Raw genomic sequence first — 12,465 nt, forward strand, 5'->3', positions numbered from 1 at the left:
CTCCGAAATGACCTACTGGCTTTCAAGGCTTTGTCCTCTAGTAATCAAACACCGACTGGATTCAAGTCCTTTAATAAATTATTGCTATCTACAAAAATTTACAAAGTAAAGACAAGCTGGAAAGACTCGCTTGCTTTAGTGTTATTAACAACTTCCATTACCCTCCAAAATAGGTTCACTTCTTCCTTCCACAACCTATTTGGCTATAAGAGTATTCCACGTACAAAAGATGACTTAAATCTCTATAGGCTTTATAACTGGTTTTCTTATGTGACGCATCGTAGACCCGGGTTCCGTGGGTTTAAATGGTGCCAATGAACCATAGGGCCTTGGGATGGGTAGCTCTGAGTCATCATCCGGGATATAAGCATTGGGTCGAGGCTCTGCAGTGGTGAAGACACCGCCAGGCAGAAGATAATGTTCCTCCTCTTCCTCGCGCTGTTGAAAATTAAAAGAAAGTTTTCTTAGACAGGGTGGGTGAAGGCAAAACCTTTTTACCGATTTCACGCTTTTCCGATTTTTTTATTCAAACAAAAAATAAACCGCACCGCTCGATTTTAGCCCAATTATGCCGAATTTAGTTTGACTAGAAGAAGTTGCAAACTAATAAAAATATTGGACCCCTAAGTTGCCAATTTTTTTTTTTAAATGTATGCCAGGGAGGCAACGCTTGCCCCCTGGCATACATTTCCTTGTAAGTCTGGGGTCCCATATTTTTCTGATTTTGCAACGGATTCTTATAAAACTTCGTAGATTTACTAAATTCGGCATGATAAATTGAACTATGGAGACTGGAGAGGTTTTCGGTGTGTGTGCATTTGGAAAAATACGGAAAATTAATAATATTGTGTGACATCGGAAAAAAGGGTTATTACCCAGCTCTGTGAAAGAGGACAAAATACACTAACCAACGCGAATGCGTACACGATAATGAATGAGTTGCCAGTAATCGGATACCCGTGTTTGCGCGAAGAACTCTGGGATCGTCAGGGGGCAAACATTGCTAGTCGCTAGGAGAAAATGTATGGCGAAAAGTTGTTTCGAGGTACAAGAAAACGATTTTTGAGAGAGATCAACGCTTTTTCGCCGTCGTTTTTATCGGGAATGGATTTGGGCAATGTTGATATGTGAAATATGTAAGTTTTTGTTTGAATAACCGTGAAATATGTGACAAAATCTACCGATAAACTTCGTTGCTTGCGTGAGGTTTATTGTGAAATTTACGTCGCGTTGTGGTCTGAAAATATTACAAAATTAATTAGGTATAAATCGAGAGGAAATAACCCAGTAAAGCCTTTTAAGTCGTGTGCAGGCTACTTTTGGCTTATTTGAAATTCAGTCATACAAATAGTACTGGAAATAAGCCCGGTGGCGATCATTGTACTGTCTGGGGTTGATTTAATGACAAACGAGTCCGCGCGACTCATGCTGTGTGGCAACTGTGTTGCTCAAAGCCTTTGTTTTGCTTCTACAAGCACGTATTTCAGTGATTTTCCTTTTCTATAATAGATCAAGGGTGGCTCCTTGAATATATCTCTGAGTATTTGTATTTAAAAGTGCCATTTGTGCGTGATTATGCTTTTGAAAGTTTGGTATTGACGGTTGAGTGAAATTACCCAACACAAAGGGTAGTAGTTCCTTCTGCAATTTTCGATTTCTGTTCAGTTAGAGCTTCTTTTCTGTCTTTATATTTAACTTCTCGGAAGGTCTTTTCTACCATTTGCTCCGGGTAGCCTCTCGAGATCAGGCTTGTATTGAAATTTTCAATATTCTCTTCGATGTATTTCACAATAAACCTCACGCAAGCAAAAGGTACATTTTATTACTTATTTCACGGTTATTCACACAAAAACTTACATTTTCCATGTATCAACATTGCCAAAATCCATTTGTGATAAAAACGACGGCGAAAAAGCGTTTATCTCTCCCCAAAACCATGTTTTTGGGCGTCGAAACAACTTTCCGCCATACATTTGCTTCTAGCGACTTGCAATGTTTGCCCCCTGACGATCCCAGAGTTCTTTGCGCAAACACGGGTATCCGATTACTGGCAACTCATTCGTTGCTCTGAAAAAGGCCGATTTCACGAACTGTTTGTAATCGGCTTAGTGCTCGTAGCCTCCCACAAAACTATATATGATACAAAATGTATAAAAACTTTGGATGATTTATCTTTTGTCTGACAATTTAGTCTTCCAGCACATCACGGTGAAATTTACCTCACCGTTTGTTGCTTTTCTCTCTGTGTCAAAATGAGTCTTCTTGCGAACCATTCACATGAAAATGTGTTCACCCTACAGGTTCATTTTCATATGAAAGGTATTGCACCAAGACTCGTTTTGAAACAGAGGCACAAGGTGACTCGGAAATGGCCTATAAAAATGACGCGCCCCATACCTCTTTCTTTTCCATAAGCTCTTTATTTTTCCGGTCTTCGTCTCGGATCATTCTGTACCACTCTCTCTCAGCCTCTTCGCTCGGCGCCTCGCCTCTCTCCATACGCACGTAACATTGTTCCAGCTCCTGTTCTTTTCCTTTCACTTCCTGTTGAAGTTTCATGGCTGTGGCCTGATTCATGGACAGTTCCGAAACAAGTGCCATCATTTTACGGGTGGTGTCCTTTATCTTTGCTTGATATTCGTTCACCTGGAGATCAAGAAAACACAGTCATAAATGAGGCATAGTATCGAGTGCGGAACATAAGAAAGGTAAAATTACCGGGCCATCTCAGTTTTTGTTGAAGGAGTACAGCTACTGTCGCTGTATGAGGGGCTAGTCCATTACAGACTGCTCCCCCACTCCCACCCCTCAGAAGTTTATCGTTAGGGCCAATTCAGACGGTCAAACTTTATCGCACTTGACTGTGGCGTCAGCGCTGTACGTGCTGTCCCAAACTGGTACACAATTTTCATCGAATAAATCGTCTCATGACAGTTTTCGTACAGTACCGGCGACAATGGATAAGTTTAGACTGCAAGAAACGAGTCCTGTCGTATGCTTTACGCGAACTTGTCGTAAGCTTGTCGTAGGCTTTTCGTAAGCTTGTCATATGCTTGTCTTAAGCTTTTCGTAAGCTTGTTGTAAACTTGTCGTAGGCTTTTCGTAAGCTTGTTGTGGGCTTGTTGTAAGCATTTCGTAAGCTTGTCGCGGAGCGAAGGGGCTTTCTTAGTGTAAGAGTGATGTGTCCTGCGAATGAGCAAACTGAAATGACCTGAACGGGCAAGCGAAGGAATACAGATCGGTCGAACGGTCGAACTTTAATAATAATTGAATTCTGAAGACAAACCTTCTTTGCTAATTCTAGAGTATCTTCTTTGCCAGTTTCCGCCTTTTTCTTTGTTCTGTCCGCTAGTCTTGTGACTTCTTCAAATATCAAATCCTTCTCTAGTAGTTTTTCCTCTTTCTCAGCGAGCCTTAACTCCAGTTCTTCTATTTTCTTGGCGAGCACCTCGGGCTCAGGGTCGTCACCTCCTAATAGCCGAACACGATTCTCATCCGAAGGATCTTCGAGTTTCTTCTCAAGCATGGCGAGTCGTTCCCGACTGGCCACGAGCTGCAAAGGAAAATCCACGATTAGCTTTTTCATTGAAAAATAGCGATCATAATATATCCGAAGACTTGACGAAGATTTGTAGAAGCCAGCAATTATGACAGCAAAATGTGTCTGGAGACGGTGGTAAAATAGATTGTTAATCAAAAAAAATCAAAACTGGAAAATTTACCTGTATTTGTAAGGTAACCAGCTCGTTGTCTAAAGCTCTCTTGTTTGGCATGTTCTTCTGAGCGACTGAAATGGATCGCTTTAGCTCATTCACCTACGAGAAACGTATGCGGTTTGAATTAAGACGAAATCCGAAAGGAAATCGAGCAATTTCAGTTTTTACTGGACAAAAACCTTGTACCGGAATAACTTCAAGTATATTACAGTCCTTTTTGCATTTTCTAAAAGCTAAACAAATAAATATATACAAAAAAACAATTTCCTATGGGAACTCCAGAAAATAAATTTCAAAGTTCAGAGAAATTGTGCAAACACAGGTAAAATGTCATCATCAGTTTCATCTCACCAGTTCTTTCAAGTGTTTCTTATAAACTTCAAATTTTCTTTTCGACATTTGGTGTTTTTGAAATGGTTTCTTTTGAAAAGATATTTAAAACAGTTGCACTGAAGTTTGCAATATAATATAAATAATCTCGGTACAAAGTTTTTGTCCACTTGTTCCTTGAACCTGTGGTGGATTGCTTCTTAAGTATTTGGTTGAGGCCAGGTCAGTTGAAAGGCGAAAAAAGCAACAACAACAAACATACACAACAACTTGTACACGGGTAAAATATCACCAGCTGTTTGTCCAGATCCTTGATAAATGCAGAGATGTTCCCTAATCTATTAGCAAACCTTTATGAACTCAGCTAAATACCAAGCAAAGTACAAAATTTCAGTGAGACCTAAATCGAACTTGAAATCTTTATGCCCTCGCCGTATTCCTGCAACTAGTCGAATACTGTTCTACAGATCCACACAAGATTGTTGAATTTCTTTGATTTACATGTACATGTAGGTGTGTTTCACCCCTTCATAACTCAGGCAGTTTGTGTTTTTAACCACAAACTGTTGCTGCATATAACACACAACCCTGTACACTGATGAAGAATGAGCAGGTCAAAAAACAAGACTCTGTTACCTCCATCTTTAGGAAACGTATCTCTTCTTCTCTAGCTTTTAATTCCACGTCACCATTACGAATCATCGTGTCTGCCAAGAGAACAAAAATGCATTTTCCAAACCTTGATTATTTCGTTCTGGGTTAACACACATGACAAAAGCTGAAGGTTCAGCTGACTTGTACGCAAACTAGTTCGTGTACATGCTTATATTTACAGTTTGGCCAAGTCACTTCGTTTGCTCGTAGTTATATGGTTTGCTTCCATGAGGTTTCCAATAACTACTTAACTAGTCCGGCAATCTTTTAACCCAAACCGTAGTTTCGCCCTTAAGTGTTACCTCGGTCCAAATGAAGCCTGTATTGATTTTGGTAGCATCCTACAATCCCTGAATTTTACTTAACAAGGCAGTATTCTAAACTTAAATCCGCTGTTTTCACGTACTTTTTCAATGATTCTTCTCTGGCAAACATGAGTAAATTAATATATAGAAATTGAAGCCTTTCTAACCTTGTATGTTGAGCTTCTCATAAAAGACACAGACTTCTTCGTTTGTCTCGATAAGATGTATTCCCCTGTACATAAACAAAAAACAAGAGTGGCGAAAATGGTCTTTCAATTAAAAATTAAGTGATCCGTGGACTGTTTCTTGAAGGTCCAGAGTTTTGCTAGGCCATCACTTGAAAGAACGTGCAGCTGAGGCCCCGTCAACAATACGCTGGAGGAATTTGAAAACGCAGCTTTATTTCTACGGTTAGGCCCACCGTCCACACTAATGTGTCACGAAAACGGAGCTTTTCGAAAACGCTCTTCAAACCGGACGGGAGGAATTTAAAACCGCGTGTGGACGGAAAACATTTTGAAAACGGAGCTTTTCCAACACGATTTAGTCACGATAATCATGTGTTTTACTTGACCTAGTTTTCCTTAAGAACTAATCCAAAATGACCGGTGATTGTTGCGTTTTTAAATTCCTCCAGCGTAGCGTGGACGGAAAACATTTAATGCCGCGTTTTCAAAGATAATTATTCCTTAACAATAGAACTTACATGTCATTTCTTTCCTGTACAGCACTCTCGTATCGTTTCCTAAGCTGGACCATGTTTTCTTCTGCTTTGTTTATGAGATCGTTTAGTTTCGCGATATCCAATCTCTGCGGACACAGACAGCGAGTGTTACACTTCAACTTACTACACTGCATTCAAAACAGGTCACGATTCAGATACACTCTATGTTTTCCAAGTACATCCATAGCATAAAACGTTTCAGCACAGAATTTTATCCCGCTGGGATAGAAATATGCGCGCGATCAGAAACAAAGATTGAAGCTCTTACATGTAATGGAACAGAAGGCGTTGCATTTTGTCAAAGGCCTGGGAGTCATGTCTTGGTTTTGCTATTGGCGACTGTTCATGTTGAGATAAGGGACGACAACTTTCTCTTTCAACCGGGTTTTTTTTTAATCTACACAATCTATGTACTTACCAGCTGTTCCCGTTTTTCTCTATTCTCTTCCTCAGTCTTTGATCTTTTACTCATCTCATTTCTTAGACTGTCGCGGATCACAACAGCATTATTACGCTTTAACCGGGCTTTCTGCAAAAGTCTGGGAATAAAAACGGATAACATAATATAAAATATGACATAAGCATTAAAAAAAAATTCCACATCTTAACACGAAAGAAAATAAACAAAAGAAATAAAGAAATGTTTCCAAGTGTATAGCATATCTTACCTGTCTTTTGCATTCACTTTAGACCGCAGAATTTCTATTTCGTTTTGAAGTATTTTAATCTTTTCCCTCATTTCTGCAGCTTTCTGCGATGAAGAATGATCATTAAAGCAGTAAGTCTACAGATCAAAATAAACCAGTGTGCTCATAATCGTTCTTTACGTAGCCCCATGAATACTTAAGAAAATTCACGAAGAATTTAACAGAATTTTTGACTACAATGGATCCTAGAATAATACATGTACCTAGAATTTGCTGATCTCGTTTGGAATATGAACTTCTCTAAAAATGAACTTTTCAGGGCATCTTAAGCTTAAGTTGTGAGCTTTGATATCACATGGTTATGCCCTCAGCATTTGCGCCTGGGGTGTGTGTGTGTGTGTGGCGGCGGGGGAGGGGGGTGGGGATGCTCGTCGTCTCGCTTAGGAGTGTAAATCAAAGTTTTTTGGTCACACTTTAGCTTTTAAAGTGTCTTTTAGGGTGCACTCGAAGAAGTAATGATTAAAAAAACGCTTTCATTTCCGCTCAGTTTCAGGCTCGATTTCCGCCGCTTTCTTGAGTCCCGTTTTCTAGCGCGGCGGCTTCTGTCCTAAAATGCGGCTGGTAATTGAACCTATTCCATTTTAAGTGGTATCTTTTAGGGGTCTAATAAAGCTCGAGCCACGCCCAGATTGTTCTCCTTTAGGGGTTTAATTCAAATTTTCCGACGAGTTTCATAAGGGAGTTCCCCACCCCCCCCCAGACATTCGCATGTACACAACTCACCTGTGTACTTGTCTGAATTAAGTTCACGCATTTATTGCGTTCGTTTTTGATCACATCATACAGTTTAGCGAAGTCAGCGAGCCTGTTGAGACAAGCAGTGAAATCAAATCAGTGAGTAACAAAGAAATTGCCTTTGCTGTAAAGGAGAAACTGGGGTCTCATTAATATTTTCAGTAGGAGGGTGACTGGTTAGTTTTCACAGACGGGCAAAACGTTTCGAAATGAACTTTTTTTTTATAAACTTTCCTCTAGATGGTCAAACCAGGCGGGCAAAATTATCTTTGCAGTACGTCAATTCGCCGGGCACCACCCCCCCCCCCCCCCGCGCCCAGCCCCTAAATTTTAATGAAACCCCTGGAGAAAAACGAAAAACTTTGCACTGACACGAGCCAGTAATTGAATTACTTCAACTTACCTGTGTTGCATTTCAGCATATTTCTTAGCACTGTCTTGAATACTGAGGTTCTTGGTTTTTAAGTCTTCAAGAGCTCGCTGGTATCTTAGCTGAAATAATGCAGTACAGCATAGTAAATCAAATGTGATATGTGAACAGTTATCAACACTGAGTACCTTATTGGCAAGAGACTTACAGACAGTTTAGAGATGCACACACACGTTTTTGGCATTATTTATTTTACAATAATACAGTACAATTGCATTTACCTCAGCTCTCATGTAGTCCCTTGCTTTTTGTTCTCTTTCATCTGCCTGTCAACAAAAACAATAAAAAAAAATCAGTTATCAAATTCAGTGCTTCAAGCTACTGAAAGGGAAGCATACCCTAGTCAGTCGACTGTTGATGTGCTGAGTGAGTGAGGGCCAAGTTCACCTCAAGAGGTAAAGAGTGTTATGCTAGTAATTGCATGTGCTCTCGATCAAGAGAGACACTTTACTCCCACATTACTTTTTTCCACCCAAAGAAAATACATGTAGCATTAATCCTAGCTGTATCATACTGTTCAAAGAAATCAGTGTTGTCATATTCTATACCCAAGTCAAAATTAAGTTAATAGTACCTTAATCTGAGCTAGTCTTGTCAAGTCAATGACATCAACTCTCAATTCACTTTGCTCCATCAGTAGTCTCTCCTCCTCTTGTATCATTTGCTCCACACGAGCACGTTCATGAGCAGTCAGAGCATTCTAAAACAACAATATGAATATCATTTTATGAGAAGATAATTTGCCTGTCAGTGAAACACGCATACTTGCAAAAATGGTTTTGAGTTCTCCAGCTAGGAGTCAAATTTAAGACCTTTTGGTTTACCAGCCCAGATTTGCTCTACCACCAATTAAGAGGGGATTTATAGGAGTTAAGGCCATTAAACTAGGGTCATCAACAATATGACAACAACATAGTTTTATGACAAAATAATTGTACATCAATTTTTGACAGCAATACCGACACCAAGGAGCCCAGAAAAGTTGAAATTGGAGACTGCAGATGAGAAACATTAAGGAAACCAAGATTGAGACCTAGGAAATTATTGTGTTTTATGTTTTCAGTACCTGTTGGGCAAGAGTTCTCTTAGTGACATCAACCTCCCTCTGTAACTCTTTCCTCTTCTCCAACAATGTCCCATCATCCCTAGGGGCACTGTCAACTTGAGCCTTAACTTTGTCATAAACTGCTCTCACATGTTGCACAGAATCTTCCGCCACTTTCATTTGCAACTCGCTCTTTTTTAAAGCTCTGTGGAAACAAATCAAAATAAAATTTATTTGCCTAAATTATGTGAAGCTGTGTGGCAGGCATAGTGGTTAGTGTGCTTGCCTCTGGATTGAGTGGTACGGGTTCAAGTCCTGGCTAGCAAGGGACATTGCGTTGTGTTCTTGGGCAAGACACTTCACTCTCACAGTGCCTCTCTCCACCCAGGTGTATTAATGGGTACCAGTGAATTTAATGTTGTGGGTTAACTATGTGATGGACTAGCATCCCATCCAGGTGGGAGAAGAAAATACTCTCAGTTGCTTCATGCTACAGAAACCAGAGATATGCACTGGCCTGATGGACCACTTGGCTCGTATACAGACTTCACCAATAGATGAAATAACTACTAAATAACATAAAAGACTAATGCATGAAAAAAAAAAAAAAAAACTAATGAAAAGATATTGTTAAGCTTTGGACATCAGATGAATGAAAATAATTAAAATTAACCATGTCGTAACAAACTTACTTCAGATCTCTCTCTTTTTCTCTCATTTTTCTTGCATGAATATCATGGTTGGATTTCTTCTCTATAGCAGCATGTTTCAAATTCAAATCCAAAGTTCCTCTGCAAAGACAACAGAAAATTGATTAATTTTATACAAACCAACACAAGAGAGGTTACACGACTGCACTAATCAATATTTGTATCTATGCAATTCATCCCAGACTTAAAAAGGGTCAAAAAGAAATTTCTAGATCAATACCTGTCTCCTAAAAATTCTGCTTGTCGCTCTTTGGCTAGTTCAAATTCTTTTGCAAGTAAATCAATGTCTCTCTCCTAAGAAATAAAGAATGACATGAATAATTCATTTACTTTACAGCAGGTTCAATTATCTACAATTTTAAAAACCAAGTGCCAAGATTTCCTTTTCTATGTACCTGAAGTGTTATTTGTACAGTGGACTAATATTAAATCATTCGACTTGAAAATGGACTTTCGTAGACCCTATTCATAAATGGCTGCCAATTTAACATTCTTTTGTATGCATTTAAATCAGCCCACCTAACCTTGGGCTTATTTTAATACTTACAAAAGAATTTTTAATTGGCAGCCATAATTTATGAATAGGGTCTGTGTACTAAATCGTCTCAGCAATGTTTTATGACAATTACTAAAAAATAAACAGAAACACTGTAACATCTAATAAGTACATGTATCTGCCTTGTTCAATTACCTTAGACTCAAATAAGTGACGTTGTCTGTCAAGTGCTTCTGATAAATCTGTTTTTTCTTCCTCTAGGTATTGTTTTTTGCCTTCCATTCTTTGGAGCTCTTTGGCAATTTCGTCAACATTTCCATCTAGGTTTGATCTTTTCTCTTCCACCTCCCTAAACAAAAACCGTTCAATGTTATGCAGTTTAAGACAATTTTTTTTCTCAGACTTATTTTTAAGTTTCTTCTTTTCTTCTCTACTTCACATGAGACTGCAGTAGTACAATATAGTCCTGTTATGTTTATTTGTACCTAGTTGTCCAGTATTGGACTACTATGATATCCTCTTGAGCAAGGCAATCCTCAATGCCTACGTTGCCTTGTGTATTTGTGTTGCACACTAGGGAAAGAAAGAGACTGCTTGCAGTCTACTCTCTACCTGGGAGTACTTAATTATGTAAGGGTACCAACCATCTGTTAATCAAAATTAGAGACCTGACAAATGTTTAGAGCAACCTGTAATAGATTAGGTCAAACATATATCATACAATCTAATGGTCATGCAGTCACCTTGCTCCACAGAAACATTGACAAGCTCTGGCTGCATGGATCTCTAGCCTAAATGTGGCTTAAGCTGCATGTGCCTCTATCATACATGATTTAGTTTTGTGTACCTGAGATTTAGGGAGATTTATTCTTACCTGAGCTGCCTGGACAAAAGGTCTGTCTGTTTGGTTATGTGAGCTGGTTGCGAGTGCACTTGAACTAGCTGATCCTGGACATAAGAATCACAGCGAACAATTGAGTGACGTACATGTTCAAGTCAGGATTTTAAAGGTAAGCATTCTGAATACAGCAAATTTCAAGATGTTTTCCTAAGATTTGCAGTTCCCGTTAATTCCCATATTTTCTCATCTTGAATTTGAAGTCAAAATTGAATGCTAATCACAGTTAAAAAAGGGATTTGAAAATAACTGGTGAAAACATGCCCACTTTCATTTTCTGTGGAAATCATGCGAGGAAAATTTGCTTTCCGATTTATCTACAATGTGCTTTGCATACATACTCTTATCCATTGGCTATATAGGTATGTGCTGTGCGACAGGGTATGGTTTTGGAGGTTCCCAATCCTTAAATAGGGTGTCATTTTTGCCCCTGTCAGCATTGTGTTCCTGGGGTGATCCTTAGATACAGCTGTACCTACCCGCAGTTTCTGTTGTTCCTCTAAATCTCCTTCAACTTCCTTTCGCAGTTCATTTACTTGTGTTTCCCTATTTTCCACCTCTTCCTTGAGGCTCTTAGCATCAATAGTTCTCTGAGCAATTTCCACTTTGAGTTCCTCAACTGATTTTTGCAGTTCCTTGACCTGTTTCTCAATTTCACCGGGTTTTGGTATCCTTGAATAATCCCTTTCAAGCATCATCTTCTCTTCTCGTAAACCTTCAAGCTTAAATTCCAATTGATATTGCCTTTCATCTGCCTGAGCAAGCTCATTATGATGTTTTAGTAGTTCTTGTCTTAGCTTATTAACTTCGGTGTTGTCTCCATCTGGAAAGCTGTCTCCTTTCTCAAGTTCAACTCTTTGTCTCTGCACTTCTTGGTGCATTTCTTTCGCCTTGTGAAGTAGTGAGGATTCTTGTTCTCTTGTAGCTTTGAGACGTTCATGAAGACTGGTGTATTTTGCTTTAAGCTTAGCTACTTTCTCTCCTGCAAGTTTACCTTGTGAAAATAACTGTAGACAAGAACAAATGATCATGTACAACCTGCTGCAATGTACGTACGTTGAATTTCTATTATTGACAAAGGAAAACATGAGAATATTTATATTTACAGCTTATTAAAAGGTTGAGCTCTTACATATCCTAAAGGTGTAAATAAATATTCTTTAAAATTTTATAATCAGCCGTCACTTGAATAGTACGACAATACGATGACGATATATCGTAAGCAAAATACCGACCAAGTACAATTTTAAATTGCAGCTTGCTGGTAAAATAGCTATTGTTGTTAAATTAAGCTAGAATAAAGCCGGATCGTTTTTGAATCAAATCAGCCTCGTCATGAATGTACGTACACAAAGCTTGATGAAGAGAAGAAATCATACAAACCTCGTCTAAGCACTGAAAAGCAGGACTGGCAGTCACATCCACCGGACCTTCTTCTTGGTGTAATCGAGGAGCTATGGCCCAAATGGCTGGGTCTATCTCTCGGCTGAGAGATTCTCTCTCTTCTCCGTCACTCATCGCCGTTGTTTCTTCAGATCCAGCTTAGAATTAACGAGTTTTGCAAAACATCTTGGCCTCGAAAACGACCTAATCTCAAAATGGAGTCCGTTTCTAGGAAACGAAGACATCAAACAACTTTCCCGTCCCAGGTTTCACGCGGTCACCCTGCGCCAAACAAGTTATGGGACATTTGTCGACATTTTGCATAGGCATAC

General features: G+C 39.2%; 1 protein-coding gene across 1 annotated transcript; it reads right to left on the minus strand.

Moving 5' to 3' along the window:
• Positions 1–56: 56 nt before the first annotated feature.
• Positions 57–12,394, minus strand: LOC145497631 (coiled-coil domain-containing protein 146-like). Its single transcript, XM_081477452.1, has 20 exons — positions 12,134–12,394; positions 11,230–11,757; positions 10,727–10,800; positions 10,048–10,201; positions 9,577–9,650; positions 9,339–9,437; positions 8,668–8,851; positions 8,176–8,301; positions 7,823–7,867; positions 7,575–7,663; positions 7,160–7,241; positions 6,398–6,480; positions 6,148–6,268; positions 5,712–5,815; positions 5,173–5,237; positions 4,683–4,753; positions 3,723–3,815; positions 3,287–3,553; positions 2,398–2,646; positions 57–438 (listed from the first exon to the last, which is right to left on the minus strand). Exons 1-20 carry the CDS (start codon positions 12,266–12,268, stop codon positions 235–237), a joined length of 2,847 nt encoding a protein of 948 aa, XP_081333578.1. The 5' UTR covers positions 12,269–12,394; the 3' UTR covers positions 57–234.
• Between the last annotated feature and the right edge of the window lie 71 nt (positions 12,395–12,465).

Source organism: Orbicella franksi, chromosome 9, assembly GCF_964199315.1.
Source record: "Orbicella franksi chromosome 9, jaOrbFran1.1, whole genome shotgun sequence".
In the NCBI taxonomy this organism is placed as follows: Eukaryota; Metazoa; Cnidaria; class Anthozoa; order Scleractinia; family Merulinidae; genus Orbicella; species Orbicella franksi.

Excerpts from the sequence above, each read along its gene's own strand:
- LOC145497631 (XM_081477452.1), bottom strand. The coding sequence starts at position 12,268 with ATGAGTGACGGAGAAGAGAGAGAATCTCTCAGCCGAGAGATAGACCCA. Across the intron at positions 6,269-6,397 it reads AAAGTGAATGCAAAAGACAG|ACTTTTGCAGAAAGCCCGGT; the intron begins GTAAGATATGCT and ends TTTTATTCCCAG. Across the intron at positions 5,238-5,711 it reads GTACAGGAAAGAAATGACAT|GGGAATACATCTTATCGAGA; the intron begins GTAAGTTCTATT and ends GTTTATGTACAG.